The sequence below is a fragment of the Pipra filicauda genome, unplaced genomic scaffold (genome assembly GCF_003945595.2).
Source record: "Pipra filicauda isolate LSUMZ 115617 unplaced genomic scaffold, ASM394559v2 scaffold495_size435866_pilon, whole genome shotgun sequence".
In the NCBI taxonomy this organism is placed as follows: domain Eukaryota; kingdom Metazoa; phylum Chordata; class Aves; order Passeriformes; family Pipridae; genus Pipra; species Pipra filicauda.
The window spans coordinates 1-15,361 of record NW_024104637.1 but is presented as its reverse complement, the minus strand read 5'-3'; the positions used below and the strand labels follow the sequence as shown (position 1 = coordinate 15,361).

General features: G+C 55.6%; 2 protein-coding genes across 2 annotated transcripts; one reads left to right on the top strand and one right to left on the bottom strand.

The window, feature by feature from the left end:
• Positions 1-943: 943 nt before the first annotated feature.
• Positions 944-5,746, bottom strand: GC (GC vitamin D binding protein). Its single transcript, XM_027716840.2, has 12 exons — positions 5,638-5,746; positions 4,429-4,498; positions 3,881-4,013; positions 3,579-3,790; positions 3,247-3,379; positions 3,037-3,131; positions 2,639-2,768; positions 2,316-2,518; positions 1,930-2,062; positions 1,719-1,816; positions 1,330-1,462; positions 944-1,244 (listed from the first exon to the last, which is right to left on the bottom strand). The coding sequence occupies exons 1-12, from the start codon at positions 5,744-5,746 to the stop codon at positions 1,191-1,193; spliced, it is 1,503 nt and encodes a 500-aa protein (XP_027572641.1). The 3' UTR covers positions 944-1,190.
• Positions 5,747-7,134: 1,388 nt separating this feature from the next.
• LOC120324328 (translation initiation factor IF-2-like) lies at positions 7,135-9,641 on the top strand (the record flags this gene model as incomplete). The annotated part of the gene is made up of 3 exons (XM_039386636.1): positions 7,135-7,264; positions 8,369-9,131; positions 9,509-9,641. Coding segments are annotated over exons 1-3 (1,026 nt in total), but the record flags the coding sequence as incomplete, so codon positions are not given.
• Between the last annotated feature and the right edge of the window lie 5,720 nt (positions 9,642-15,361).

Genomic DNA, 15,361 nt, shown 5'->3' with positions numbered 1-15,361 from the left:
GAGATTTAAAAAAAAAACAACAAAACAACAAAACAAAATCAGGGATTTTGCTGCTTCCTTCACATCTTTGGGAATGGGTTAGAGAGCTGGTGGGATAAAAATACAGGTGCTGAGGACAGGAGGAAGGAGACCTGGTAAACGAAATTAATACAAAAAACAAACAGAAAGCCCCACTGCAACTGAGAATGGAAAAGCCAAGTGATTTATGCCCAGGCTGGCAAGGGCTGGAGGGAATCCCTTGGGAATCAATGCTGGCTGGCATCAACCAGGAGCAGCCCAGGCTTTCCCAGGAGTCTGCTGGTTTTACTAAGAGAATTGTTGTGGTTCGTGTTGTTTTGTTTTGAATGGCAGTTGAGTGTTTTTGGGTGGTTTCCCCCCCCATAAGTGGTGATGGTGTCACGTGCAGAGGTGTCCTTGGCTGGCTTAAGGGCATTTCTCCAGCTTTTCTTGGAATCCCAGGAGGTCACTGTAATTGAGGCAGTCCTTGCTGTGTGCGTCCTGAATTTGAAGGATGCAAACTGAGGCTGGAAGGGAGTGGAAGCTCTGGGTGGTCACTGACACCTTGTGACAGAGATTAAAACACTTCAATGGGAGCAGAGGGATGTGAAATGGAATCTCATCCACACTGATGTACCAGGGGAGGCAGGAGGATTTGATAAGTGACATGAATGACATGTGGGTCACTCACCCAACAGAACAGGATAAACCCCAACTAATTAACTGGAAAGAAATAGAATATTATTATCAATAGAAATGTGAATAATTGGAAATTAATATTTCGAAATGAGTGGTTTTGCCGGTTTTGCCTAATTTTTTAGAGCATTAGCTCCCAGGACTAGAGCTGGGACCTCTTCCTACCTGCAGAAATGGGAGCAGCCGTGCCCATTCCCAGCCCTTCCCACCGCCCCGGGGGTGCAGAAAGCCTTTCCAGCAGCGGCGAGGAGACTGTTTTCATCTTTATTTTGGCTGCAGGAATACAAGGGTGGTGTTGCTGGTGGGTGGGTAGGGAACCGTGGGCTTGGTGGCACCTTCTGTCTGCTGGGCATCCTCCAGCCCAGCTCCCTTCAGACGTGCCACATTCCCGCGTGTCCACCGAGCTTTGCCTCGCGATCCCGCTCCATCCGTGAGTGCCTGGAGAAGCGATCCCTGCTGTCGGCACCGGACGCCCACCAGCTGCTCCCTCGGGGCCCCTATCCCAGGAGGCAGGACTCCTGCTTGCACACCTCTCCCAGCTCCGAGCTCACCTGGAAAAGGGGGGGAGAGCAGAGGGGCAGCCCCGGGTGTGGAGTCTGGCACCGCCCCGGCTGTAGGGAGGGTGCTTGGCTGTACCTTGGAAGCACAAAGGAGCGGGGGCGCGTCCGGGGTGCAGCAGGTGGAGGCGAAGGAGGCTCGCTGCTCCAACATCTGTTCCAGCAGCTCCGCGCTGGCCTCGGGAAACGTCTGTGTCAGGCTTTCCCGCAGCCTGCGGCGCGGGGGACGGGGTGTTAGTGGGAATCCGGCAGCATTCCATACCCATACGGCATTTGGGGAAGGGGGATGCACCCGTGGATGGCGTGTGGGGGGGTGTTATGTGTTATTTGCTTCCCGCTATTTTGCTGCTATTTAGGCTCAAACCCACCGGCTCCGTTTGTGCATCCTCAACCTCTCGGACGAATTTTGATTGCATCCCCTGATGCAGGTGGGTTTTTTGGGAGAGGGGGGGTGCAGAAAAGGCTTACCTCTTCTTGAAGTCAAGGAAATAGAGCTCGTTGTACTGCCCGCAGAGCTGGCTGGCCCTTTCCAGGACGGGGGGCAGCTCTGCTCCCATCTGCTGGCGCTGCGAGCACAGGGTGGGTGTCACCAGGCTGGGAAAAGCCCCTGCAGGGATCTCGGGGGATGCAGGGATGACAGGGAGCAGGGAGAGCACCCAGAGACCCCTCCACCACTCACTCTGCTGTCCAGGCAGGCAGAGGGGTCCTTGGCTGAGCAGCATTCCTCCCTGATTTTCTCCGAGGCGTCATAGAGCTTGGCAAGGACGGCGTCAGGGAGGCTGGGGTGCCTCCGTGCCAGCTCAAACAGGGACCTGGAACGAGGGGCCACATGGGTTTTTATTAGGGGTGCTGCTCAGAATGGGATGGGGGCTGCTTTTGGCACCTTTGTGCAGCCCCTGGGGGTGGTGCCTCTGAGGGAATTGAGGATTAACCCCATAATTACCAAACCATATAACCAAGGGGAGAAGGAAGGGTCAGGAAACGGTTGGACTCAATGACCTTAGGGGCCTTGTCCAACCTAAATGGTTTCAGTCACTCCATGATTGTAACCTGGGTAGCACTTGCCTGGTGGTCTGGAGATCCCCCTCCTTGCCACACAGCTCCTTGTTGGTCGGCTCCGGTGCCTCTGGGAGTTTGGGAGCGGGCGCAGGGGGCAAGGCCAGGATGCAGAAATAGTTTTCCATCAGGTTTTTCCCCCTGCAGCAGTCGGCAAAGCGCCCGTCCTGGGCCAACAGCGTGGCGCAGGCTTTGGCCGTGTGCTCCGAGAGCTGCGGAGAGGGGAGCACAGAAAGGGTGTGTGGACCCCCTGCCATGATGGGGTGCGTCCTCTGGGCCCCTCCTGGGACTTGGGAGGTGGTTTTGGGGTGGGTTTTGGGCTCCCCCCCTACCTTCTTCTGCATGCAGTCCTCAGCCACCGAGTCGCAGCACTGGGAAAACACCTCGGCAGCGCCTTCGGCCAGGGGGGAAAGGTCCTCGAAGGAAGCAGCGGGCACCTTCTGAGCCAGCGAGGCCAGGTAGCTGGGGGGCACAGGGTGTGTGGGGGGGCTCAGGGAGCTTGGATCCCCCTTCCAGGTAACAGCTCCGAGCAGGGGTGTGGGAGGGAGGTGATGGGGAGCACAGGGCTCACTCTGTGCCTGTGCTGTGCGTGGAGCATCGTCAGGGATTTACACAAGAGTTAAAGCTTGTCTTTGTGAATTCTGCCCTCAAACGGGATCCACAGTGGGAAATGGGAACACGCTCCCAGCCCAGCACTTGTTCCCAAAGGGAAAGGCCATTTCCCCCGTACCTGAAGGTGACTTTGTCCTTCCCGTACGCCGAGAAGCGGGAGCAAGCCCGGTTTGATGTCAAGGTGAGGAGGGAGAGGGTTTTTCTTTGCAGTTTCTGCCACAAAAAGAAGAGAGATATGTCCTCCTCTTCCCAGGCCATCAGCACAGGGTTCACCTGGCTTCCCAGGAAGCGAGGATGGGGACAAGCCCGGCGGTCCGAGAGGTCTCACCTCCTTCAGGAAGCAGGCGGTGGGTGCAGGGGAGATGCAGCAGGTGGAGACCATGGAGAGGAAGGTCCTGGTGGAGCCCAGGAGCACAGGCAGAGGCGCCTGGCTGTATCTGCTGGCGTACTCGTACAGATACCTGCGGCAGGGGCGGGATGAGGAGAGCCGGCACCCCGGGATCGGGAGATTGGGAGCAGGACATGTAGGGTTTGGAGGGATTAGGGTTCTCCAGGGATGGGAGCCCTCTCCAGGTACCACCCCGAGCTGCTGGATCATGGCACCAGCCGGTGCCAGCACCCACCTGGGCTCAACCAGGCGCCTTCCCCGTCCAGGCTTACCTGTCCGCAAATTCCCGGGGGTCCTTCCTGAAGGCCTGGCAGAGCTCCTGGTCCGAGGGCTGGAGGTAGCGGGGCAGCGGCTGGGGCGGGTGCCGCAGGGCCGCCAGGCACAGCTTGCGCTCCAGCCCCTCGTGGGTGCAGCACTCGGCCGTGCCGGGATGCGCCGGGAACGGCGAGTCCGCGCTGCAGGACTTGACCGACAGGGCCGAGGACTGTGGGAGGGACGAGGGGTTATGGCCACACACCACATATCATCCCAGCCCTGGTGTGGGGTCCATCACCCGCTTTCGGTGATGCCTCACCCCGGCATCGTAGCAGGAGGGGTCTGCGCCGTCGGCACAGCAGGTCTCAGCCAGGGACACGATTTCCCGGACGAGGTGGCCGATCTCCTCGAAGGTGCCGTTGGAGTATTTCCGGCTGTTGGCGATGATGGTCCTGGGAGAAGGGAGCAAGGACAAGGTGAGCCGGTGGCAGGTTCCTCTCTCTGAAAGCAAAACTCGTGTCGCAGCATCGTTCTGCTCAAACGGGGTTTAAAACGGTCTGCTGTGGCGCTGCGAGAAATAGCAGTGTATTCCTTGGAAAACAGCCAGGGAAGAACTGGAGCAGGTTCCAGGCTGGAGGTTGACCCTTACAGGGGATTATGTGTCAGCTCTGTTAGAATTCCTAGTTATTTAGGCACCTAATTGGCTTTGAGGAGCTCAGAAATGAAGTAAACTCTTCTCCTGCTAAGAGCAATGGCCTGTTTGCAGGGAGAGAATCCAGCTTCCAAGATTATTTTTATTTAATGGTTTTTGTTCTTGGCTCAGGTGCTGAGTGTCCTGGCAGGGCACCGACAGCAGGAGTTACCTACAGGGTTCGGAAGTTCTCCTTCCCCAGCATCCTGTACTCCTGGCAGACTTTCTCCCGGACATAAGCTTTACCTGTAAGTGCAGGAAAAGGGGGAATCGTGAGCAGGGAGTGAGGGATTCTCTGCTATCCACAGAACACAGTGCTTTATTCTCTTGAGGATTGTTTATTTTGTCCCTCTGTTGCTTCTTTTCCCAAGCAGGATTTGATGGTTCCTGGGGAGATGTTGGCACAGCCGGTCTGGGAGAAGCATCCCTGGTATCCAGGCTGCTTCTTTGGCTCTGCAGCCGAGGAAAAGGGCAAGGAGAAAATCCTCCCTGGAACTGAGGGAGCTACAGGCAAAACATACGGCCATTTCTGAGTTTGGAATATGTGGGGTTGGTTTTCGTGGCAGGGCATGGAAAGCATGAGGGCTGGGAGCTCCAGAGCCAGCCCCACAGAGCAGCCAGCAGTGAAGGCATCCCGGCAGTGCTCTCATCCCTGGAAAAATCCAATCGATCTGTGCTACAGACCCATGGGTCAGACTTTGGCACCAGCAGGGTAAACACTGATACCAGCATTTCCTGGGATTACAGTGCGGAGCAGGGTGACCTCCACAAAACCCAGGGGTCACGGGCTGTGACACTGAGGGTCACATCGCTCCGGTGGGAAGGGGAGGGAAGGGTGAGGGGGAGTTTGCCAGAAAGGGGAAGCTGTGGAAAAGGCAGGTCCCTTTCCTCACAGCAACAGCGTCTGTTGGTCCCGACTCGTTGCATTTCTGTTCACTTCCATGAAGCCGTGTGGGAGAAGTAAGTTTTAGGGGTTTTTTTGGCAAACGAAAATACGACAGATTCCCTGTGGAGCTGAGAAGGGAGCAAAGGACAGCACAGAGCATCGTTTCCATTGAGGGGTGTATTTTACAGGGAAATGCTGCTTGTGAATGGGGGTCAGGAAATCCCATTTTCCCTTGGGAAGGGAAGGAGCTGATCCCTGAGGCTCTGTCTGCTCCTCCTCCCACCCCAGCCCAGCCTCTCCCCCTCCTGTCTCCTCCAGCACAACCCCAAAGGGGCATCCTAGGTACCAAACCATCACCCCAGTGCTTCCCTTTCCTCTCTGATCCTGCATGGCAGTTTGGGAATGGGCTGGAGAGAGGGGAGGCCACCAAAACCCACCAGAACTGAGGACCTCAGCCCCATACCCCTCATCCCAGGGGACAGCAAACCCCGGTCCTTACCTCGGTGTATTGCACGTGCGGTGGCCAAGAGCAGCAGCAGGGCCAGAGCTGCCCTCATGTTGGAGCTGGCTTCCCTCCTCCTGCCGGGAAGAGGCACTGGGAATCCCATCCCAGCGTTTATATGGATACAATGTCAACAGCCAGGAGAATGATTAATCCCAGAGGGCGAGCATCCTTGGCCTGCCTGTCGGGGTCTGGGTGCAGCGCCTCTGAAATCCAACGGGTTTTAATCATTAACTCGGGAAAACAGGGATGTGTGGCTGTGGGACATCGGTATCCGTGATGGATGGTGGGCACAACAGCAAGAGGAGTTGTGCCAGGGAAAGCATTGCACGAATCCCACCATGCGTGGTCAGGATCATTTATTGAGGAAGGAGCCGCACTTTTTTGGATGCCTGCACACCAAACCTACCCAGGGCGGGGACAGCAGCTCTGTGAGGTGGTGGTGGCCTGATGGGTGCCCTGCTCTGCCATGACCTTGTGGCACCGGTGCTGGGCCAGGGTGACTCCCACCTGGAATGACTGATGTCTGAGTGTCATACCTGGAATGATTGATGTCTGGGTGTCACACCTGGAATGATTGATGTCTGGGTGTCACACCCACGTGTGTCTGAGGGGTTTTGGGAGAGCCTGGGGCTGGCACTGAAAGGGGTAATAGGTGCTGTATGTGGCACTGGAGAACTGGGACAACTGGTGGTGTGCTGGGGTGAGAGCAGCCAGCCCTCCACCCCAGTGCTGGGCCATATCTCCAGGTCTCCTTCCGTGTGGGGAGCATCGAGGAACACCCTCCCTCACCCCAGTCAGCAGCGTCCGATGCTGCTGGGAAATGTCAGCTGTTATCCTGGGAAGCTCAGCTCTGGAGTGTGCCTCAGTCAGGTGTGCACATCAGGTTCCATTCCTGCCCCTGCTGGGTTGGGGTCTCCAGCTTGGGGGATACAGCCTCATCCCAAACTTCTGCTGGGAGTGTTGTAGAGCTCTTTGGGGTCTCCTTAGAGTGAAGCTTTCCCTTTGTCCCTTGAAAAACGAAAATACAACATGTTGCCATCTTCTAGGGTCCAAAGCCAAGCCTGGGAAGAGGAGAAGATGCAGCTGAAATGATCCTCACTGGTCCTGCCTGGGGAACTGATGAGAGGGAAGCAATACTGAGGTATGGAGGGATGGAAACCTAACGGCTGTGGTGAACCCCGGGCCCCAAATCTGCTCAGCCTCCCCATGCACCGTGCACTCCCCTCGAGACCAGTTGTGCCCCCTCAGACCAGATCCTTGGGCTGAAGGCAGAGGTGGTTTTAAAGGCAGAACCCCCATTTTATCCCCCTCCCCCTCCCCCCAAATATGGAGTTTTAATTGATGGTGGTGAAAATCTGCTCCAGATGCTGCACGTGTCTGCAGAGGGAAGGAGAACTGGGATCAAAGACCAGGAAAATCACGGTTTCTACAGCAGTGAGCTGTCACGGAGGCACGTGCATCTGTGCAGCTGTCTCCCAGCGCCCAGCACTGATGGCGAGCTGCAGCCTGGCACCGAATCCTGCCAGCGTAGGAGACGACAGTGTCCTGTTCTCGCTGCTTTATGCCCGAAAGGAGAAAATAAATAATTACAAACTCGGCAAGCTGTGCAATGGGCCCTGCAGTACCGGCTGTGTCCGCCAGACGGCGCCAGGCGGGGTGGGGGCGCGGGCGGCGCTGCGAGTACGGGGATCCCGGGGGGATCCCGGGGCCATCCCGGGGGGATCCCGGGGCCGTCTGGGACAGCGCTGTGGGGAGTCGCCCTGAACCGTGCACCTGAACCACACGGAGAGTTTGACAGTGCGGAAAAACCGCCGGAGAGGAGCCGTGACCCAGCATCGCTTCCTAGTGCAGCTGTAGCGGGAGAGTCCAAAGCAGGCACCCACTCCATGGAAAGAAAGGCACAGGGGCTGCTGTGACCTTGTGCCTGTTCCACAGAGAAATGACTGGGAAATTTCTATAAACGGAGTTTATTATTTTTGTTGTGACCACGACAGCGATAGCACCGGAGTCCTTCTGAGGGGAAGGGGTTTAGGCAGTGGAAGTTTTGTAATCACAGGCATCTGTTGGTCAGAGGGTGTGTTCGGAGCAGTGTGTTCCCGAGCCGTGGGGGTGCCCAGCACAAAGCCAGTGGCCCAGCCGGAGGTTGGACAGTATCTGGTCTGTAATGCTCTGCGTTGGCACTGCTGTGTTAGACCTGTGCCACGAGCCAGGCTGGCTTTGACACAACGAGGAAAATAACCTTGGCTTCGGGATTAAAGACCAGGCACCCCGTCTGTTCTCAGCAAAGGTGGAGAAGAGGCTGACTCCATTCTTTGGGGCACTTGAACTCTGAATTCAGGAGCACTCGGCGAGGGAAAACCATGCTCGGGAGCTATTATTTCAGTCAGCATGTGACTAGACGCTCCCTCAAAGAGACTGATGTGGTGTCATCCATTCAAAAGCAGTGTACAGATTTTAGGACTTATAAGTAAGGAGTTTGAAGTCCTCAGAAGCTCAGTGACGACAGAACAGTGTCACCGCCTTTATCAGCTCATCTCTAAATTCAACACGTCACAAGAAGATGTGCAGAAGCCGAGACCTCCCAGAGACAGGGGGGCGGGGCCGCGCGGAACTGCGATCCCGGCGCGCCCCGAGGGCTGTTCCTGCAGTGCCGGGCGGGTTTCGCCAGACGGCGCCACCGAGCCCGTTGGTGCCGCAGCCCCGCCCCGCTCCCCCCGCCCCGCAGGTGCCGCGCAGGGACCGCCCCGGCCCGGCCCCGCCCGGCCCCGCCCGCAGCCCTTTTACCGAGCGCCGGCGGGGCCGGGGGAGGCTTTGGGGTGTGCGGGTCGGGAGGGGCCGGGGAGTGCCGTGTCCGTGTCCGTGTCCGTGTCCGTGTCCGTGTCCGTGTCCGTGTCCGTGTCCGTGTCCGTGTCCGTGTCCGTGTCCGTGTCCGTGTCCGAGCTGCCCCGTCGTGATCCCGGGTATCCGTGCCCGGCAGGGCCGTGTGTGCGCAGAGACCTTCGGGCACCCGCGGCACGGAGGGTGCGGAGCTCGGCCCGGGGTCGGCCCGGGCTGTCCCGGCTGCGGCTCCGGCCGGGGGGGCTCGAGCGGCCGCCCCCGGGCCGTGCCGGGAGCTCGGCTGTGCCCGGGCCGGGGCCTCTCCCGGAGGGATGTGCGGCACGGCGGGGAAAGCGCCTGGAGCTTTGTGTTGCGTACGCGAGTGTTTTCCCCCTGTCTTTGCACAGGTTCAGCTCTGCGGGAACTGCCCGGGGGGCTGCCGGCCAGAGCCGCCCGAGGATGGGGCTCCCCCCGAGCACGGGGCAAGCGCAGCCACCGGTGGGACCGGGTCAGCCTGCGGGAAGGTTTCCTGATTGCTCCCGTCCCCAGAGCAGCTGTGCCTCGTTCCCAGAGGTCCCGCCTGGGCAAGCCCGGCTCAGCACAGCACCAGGAGAGGCTGCACGGGAGGACGAGCCCGGCCAGGGGCAGGACACAGCCCAGCCCCGGGAGAGGTGACACGGCGGGGGATGTGCGGGGAGTGCTCTGACACGGGCTGGGCTGGGGGGTCTGTGCTGGGGGTGTGCGGCAGGGTTGGGCCCCTCGTGGCTTTGCGGAGGGGAGAGCGCCTTGGCCGCTGGGTTTATGGACCGGGGGAGCCGGGGGGCGTTTAGGGGCGCCTTGTGCTGGGCAGCGGGGGCCGGGTAAGCCCCTTCCCTGCCGGGTGACCCCGGGGGGAGCCGTGGCAGGGCTGCGGGGCTGGTGCTCTCTGGGTGTCTCAGGGTTTGTCCCGGAATCCCAAAGCCTTTCCCCGTGCAGGGTTACAAGGCAAAGACTGGTCTCCCTTAGTTTCTTGGTGCTGCGTTAATGCTTTTTGCTCGTTCTGTGTCAGTTTGCAGCCTGGCTCGTGGTTTCCCCTGGTGCTGGGGAGTGGAGGCGAGTTGTGCTTCCTGCTGGGAGAGAGAAGGGCCTTGGGAAGCTGCTCCATGAGCCACAGCTGTGCCGAAGCCTGGGAGTCTGTCCAGGTAAGAGCAGGGCTTATACTGCCAGTGAGGAGCTGGGTTTGCTGTTGGAAGACAGAATATGCCCGTGCCTTTAAATGCAAGGACAGGCAGAAGCTGGGAGGGACCCTGAGCAGGTCTTAAAAGAGCTTGATTGTGGGAGAAGTGTCCAGGAGAAATGGTTCCTTTTTTGCAGGGAGGCAGTCTGCAAGGACAGGGGGGTTGCTGTGCTCTCTAGCAAAAATACTGCCCTTGGGATGTGCAGGGTGAGGAAATGTTGGCCCCGTGTGGGCTGGAGCAAAGGTGTGTGGGTGGCTGTGTGTGACAGCCGTGGGTGTGCAGGAAGGGGGTTCTGGTGCCATTGGAGCTGCCAGGGAGCCAGAAAGGGCACAGTTGTCTGAAAAAGGTGCAAGCTCTGTTGGCCTCTGTTGACACCTGCACCAAAGGAGATGCAAATTTTTCCCCTCTTGGTTGCAGACTTGACAAAGCTCCCAGGAAAGGAAGTTTTAGATTCCAACTCACCTTTATGCTAAAGGTTTCCTTGCTCTCTCAGCAGGATGTCGAGTGCCACCGTGTCCCTGAGGTCACCCTTTCTGCTGTTGGGAGAGCATGAGGTGGATGGAGAGGATCCCCAGGCATCTGCAGGCACAAGGGACTGGTACAACTGCAATTTTCCTCCAGATCTCATAAGGTGGACTTTGAGGGTACCATGGGTAATGTGCCAGCTCTCCTGCTGGAGTGTTTGTCTTCTGCTATATTTGAACACAAAGAGTAAAACTAAAGTCAGGTCTGTTCTGGAGTATGTTACACTCGTGCAAAGCTCCTTCCCTCTGTTTATTTTCTGTTCTGAAAAGCACAGTCTGGGGTTCCTGGGCACTTCCTATTAAGTGATACCATGAAAATAATTTTGTACTGAAAGGGGAAAGGAGCTGTCTGTGGGAGGTCAGATGTCCCTGATAAAAGCTATCTGTTATTCAGTCAGTAAGCTCTTAAAATATATTACAGCGTGCAGGAATGCCTGGCTTCTAAAACTCACAAGCTGAGACTTAGAGGTTTCTTTGAAGAGCTGAGTTCAGGCAGCAGAATTGCCCCCCCAGGAGGGACTCTGTGCCTGCTCTCCCGTGGCTCCAAGGGATCTCTGGCCCTTCACGCCGGCACCGAGATTTTCTCGGGAAGGGCCTCAGATCCCCGGACCAGTCTGGGACACAGGCAAGATCCCCCTGCCTTTAGAAATGAGGCCTTCTTGTGGCTTCCTCCCCGTACCCGTTGGTGGGTTCCGAAGAAGGACTCTTGAAATGCCTTTTGGGCTGTCCATGGCAAGCTTGAGACCAAATTGGCCCCCTGGAGGGACAGTGCTGTGGGTGCCCCCCGGGTTGGGGCACCCCGAGGACTCCAGCGCGCACCGAAAGGATTATTCGGGGAGATCCTCGGGGTGCCCGGCCCTGGGGAGCTCAAAGCAAGGTCCCTGCAATGGATTCAGGCATTGCTGAGAGTATCCCAGGGGTCCCTGTCCCTGCTAGACATGGAGCTCTCTAATGGACTGTAATTGGGTGATAAAAGTGGTGCTCCAAGTGCAAAGGAAGTGTGGGATTGGGATTAAGAAATGAGCAGTGATGGTGCAATTGGCTGTTTTCTCTGGAATGTAATGGTAAGAGCTGCAGGAGTGCCAGGTGTGTGTTCCAGTCCCCAGCATTTGGTTTGCACATGTCCTGGTCAGACACAAGTCCAACTTCCTCAATCCTTAACATAATAGAGAGAGAATTAAGGACTGGCAGTGTTAAGGTGATTGGTGTGACAGGGGTCAAACTGGGAAAACATTGGGGAATTCCTCAGTCTGTCTCTTTGCCAAACTCACCCAAACCTGTGCTAGGAAGGGATTGATTGGAAAAGTTGAGGCAGCAATGAAATTGGAAACTGAAAATATTGATACTGTAATTGCTGAAACTAAATGTGTCAAAGCAGCAGCTCTTGTTGTGCAGGGAATAACTCCTGTCAGCAGCAAGGTCCCAACTGAAGTGGCAGCTGCAGTTGTTCCTGTCGTGTGGGCCAGTGGACTTCCAGGAGAGTGGAAGAGGGCAGGACCTGTAGGTATTACCCCTAATGTGGGATCTCTATGGGTAAGGCAAACCCAGTATCCTTTAAAATCAGAATGCCAGCTTGGATTGGATGCAGTAACAGCTGAATTTGCTCATCCTGGTTTGCTTGTAGGACATAAATGCAAGAACCTGCCAAGAAAACCAATGGCCAAGATGATTGATGAGTGCAGGACCTGAGAGAAGCACCTTGAATGACAACCTCGAGGAGTTTCCAGTATTGGATTGAAAAGATGGCCTTTGCTGCATCTCCTTGAGCAAGGAAAGCCAAGAAACCTTTGCTTTGGAAGGAGAAAATCTGGAAAGCGGGAAGGAAGAAAGGAAGCCCCCTGACTCCTCCCTGAGCCCCAGACAGCCCATGAAGTGCCTTGCTGGGAATGGTAGGATGGGCTGGACTCTGGATTGCTCCCTCTGGATGTGTGGTAAGACTGTTCTGCCAACTTTTCCAACAGCCTGTAAGCATTTGCTGCCTTGTCTAGATGGTGCAAGGGCAGCCTTTAAGCAGCTGAAGCATTCCCTGAGGAGAGCTCTGGGTCTGCCAGATGTCTCAGAAGTGTTGGAAGCATCTTTGGTGGGGAGGGCAAACAAAGGACAAGGTGTGCAGTGACCCCCCTGAGAAGGGACTTTGAGTTAATGGCATCCCTGCAAGTGAACTTTGTGGGCTGTTCCCCCTGTAGGGCAGGTGATAGTCCCAGCTACAGTGATGGGGAAAATGGTTAAAAGGGAGCCCCAAAAGCTGGAAATTTTCCTGGAGGCTCTTGGCAAACAGAGTTTCCTGAGTTAGCCCTACAAGAAGGACAGTGACAGCTTTTGAGTGCTGGTAGATCCTTTGAATAGATAGCCTTGAGTGTGTCCTTGTTGCACCAGCAGGCCTTGTCAAACTCCTTATATTCCAGGAAATATGCATATTGAACTTTAAAATGATCTTCCTAATCCTTTGTTGTCTTGAGGCTCTCCCCTCAGGAACTCCAGGAACTCCTGGTGCCGCCTGGGCCGATGGATTGGACGCCCCAGCCCCTCCGTTCCTGCCCAGCCCCTGGGTCCGTGTCCAGTGGTGGCACTGCCAGCCCTGCAGGTGAAGTGGGAAGGGCCTTTGCAGGTCTTGTGGGTCACATTTATAGCAGTTGACATTGCAGAAAAAGGACCTGGGGTCTGTTATTCTTGAGTTCAGAAAGCTCCTTTTGATTGGTGAGCAGGACAAAGTGGATCCTTCAGAGTTCCCATCCGTGTTTGTGTCTCAGCCTGTGTTATGATTCAGGGCTGTCAGTTGTTGTCACTGAGGAGTCAAACTCTGCTTTAAATAATGAGACACTGGCCTAGTGGCCAAGTGTCAGGAAAAAAAGGGGGAATGCTGTCTGAGTGTTGAGATGTAACAAGAGCTGATCCTTTTTGCAGTGGGATGTAGCCTGGAAACTGCACAGAGCTGAGCCAAGGGATTGAAAGGGACCAACCAAGGGAGGTGAAGAAAGAAGGAAGAAGGGAAGTGAGGCAGCAGCCAAGCAGCACCAAGTTGCTGTGTAAGCAGGTGAGTTGTGTTGAGGTTCCTAAGGCAGGCACTGAGGACTTTGAGGGCTCCAGACAGAGCAGACCTGGGAAGGCCCTCGGTGAAGCCCCTTGGAAACCTTGTAAGGGTAGGTGTGTATGGTAAAAAGTGTAGGAGAATGCCTTGAACTTGGAACAGGAATGCAGGGAAGGAAAATGAATCCTCCTGTAATGCTGCCATATCAGCTGCAGTGGAGATAGGTCTTTGTGCCCTTTGGGATCTGATTGCCAGGGTACCTGGTGGGCTGGAATGATTCAAGAGCATAGGAATACAAGATTACCTGGCTTCTAAAACTCACCAGTTGAGTCTCAGAGGTTCTCGTAAGAATTTTCAGGTAACACCTGTAGTTTTGTGTGTACTTCTGAGTTCATTTGGATAGAGATTGTCCAGGGAACAGGAATGTTTCTCATTCCAGGAAGTTGCCCTTGATGAACTTCCCATCTGAGCTGATGGCCTTGGCAGGAGAAGTGCTCAGCAAGGAGGCTCTTTGCTCCTAGGCAGGAAGAAAGGCCAGTGCCCTTTCTCCCCAAGGCCCAGCCCGGCAGGGCTGGCAGGAGCTGCTGGTGTGGCTGCTCTTTGGGTTCTCAGCTGTGCCCGTGGGGTGGTGACATCGTGTTCCTGCCTGTGCTCCAGGGCAGCCAAAAGCCCAGCCCAGCCCCTGGGCCTTTCTGGGAGCCTGAGCTATTGTAGTACTGGGGATGGGGGTTTGGGATTTTTTTCCCTGAAAGTAGAACCATAGGGGGATTTCTTATCTCACAGTTGTTTTTTGGATATCTTAATTAATTACAACTTTAGAAGAAAACTTTGTGTAACTTAGCAACTGACTTGCACTGGTTACACAGAAAGTGCCAAGGAGTTGTAGTGTCCACTGGATTGTTTGTATTGAAGCAGTTTGGTGTTTACAGAGGGATAATAACTCCTGTCAGCAGCAAGGTCCTGACTGAAGTGTCAGCTGCAGTTGTTCCTGTCGTGTGGGCCAGTGGAATTGCAGGAGAGTGGAAGAGGGCAGAACCTGTAGGTATTATCCCTAATGTGGGATCTCTCCTGGTAAGGCAAACCCAGTATCCTTTAAAATCAGAATGCCAGCTTGGATTGGTTGCAGTAATGGCTGAATTGGCTCATCCTGGTTTGCTTGTAGGACGTGAATGCAAGAACCTGCCAGGAAAACCAATGGCCAAGATGATTGATGAGTGCAGGACCTGAGAGAAGCACCTTGAATGACAACCTCGAGCAGTTTCCAGTATTGGATTGAAAAGATGGCTTTTGCTGCATCTCCTTGAGCAAGGAAAACTTTGGAAGGAGAAAATCTGGGAAGCGGGAAGGAAGAAAAGCAGCCCCTTGACTCTTCCCTGAGCCCCAGACAGCCCATGAACTGCCTTGCTGGGAATGGTAGGACGGGCTGGACTCTGGATTGCTCCCTCTGGATGTGTGGTAAGACTGTTATGCCAACTTTACAGAACAGCCAGTAAGCATTTGCTGCCTTGTCTAGATGGTGCAAGGGCAGCCTTTAAGCAGCTGAAGCTTAAGTGAAGTGGGAAGGGCCTTTCCAGGTCTTGTGGGTCACATTGATAGCAGTTGACATGGCAGAAAAAGGACCTGGGGTCTGTTATTCTTGAGTTCAGAAAGCTCCTTTTGGTTGGTGAGCAGGACAAAGTGGATCCTTCAGAGTTCCCATCTGTGTTTGTGTCTCAGCCTGTGTTAGGATTCAGGGCTGTCAGTTGTTGTCACTGAGGAGTCAAACTGTGCTTTAAATAAGGAGACACTGTCCTAGTGACCCAATGTGAAGGAAAAAAAGGGGGAGTGATATGTGAGTGTTGAGATGTAACAAGAGCTAATCCTTTTTGCAGTGGGATGGAGCCTGGAAAGTGCCCAGAGCTGAGCCCAGGGATTGAAAGGGACCAAGCAAGGGAGGTGAAGAAAGAAGGAAGAAGGGAAGTGAGGCAGCAGCCAAGCAGCACCAAGCTGCTGTGTAAGCAGGTGAGTTGTGTTGAGGTTCCTCAGGCAGGCCCTGAGGACTTTGAGGGCTCCAGACAGAGCAGAGCTGGGAAGGCCCTCGGTGAAGCCCCTTGGAAACCTTCTAAGGGTAGGTGTGTATGGTGATAAGTGTT

What these genes read in the sequence shown, in the direction of transcription:
- GC (XM_027716840.2), bottom strand. Translation starts at nt 5,746, where the DNA reads ATGGGATTCCCAGTGCCTCTTCCCGGCAGGAGGAGGGAAGCCAGCTCC. An exon ending in CCCCGGGAATTTGCGGACAG is followed by an intron (nt 3,380 to 3,578) that starts GTAAGCCTGGAC and finishes CCCCTGCCGCAG; the next exon opens with GTATCTGTACGAGTACGCCA. An exon ending in CTGCCTGCCTGGACAGCAGA is followed by an intron (nt 1,817 to 1,929) that starts GTGAGTGGTGGA and finishes CTGTGCTCGCAG; the next exon opens with CGCCAGCAGATGGGAGCAGA.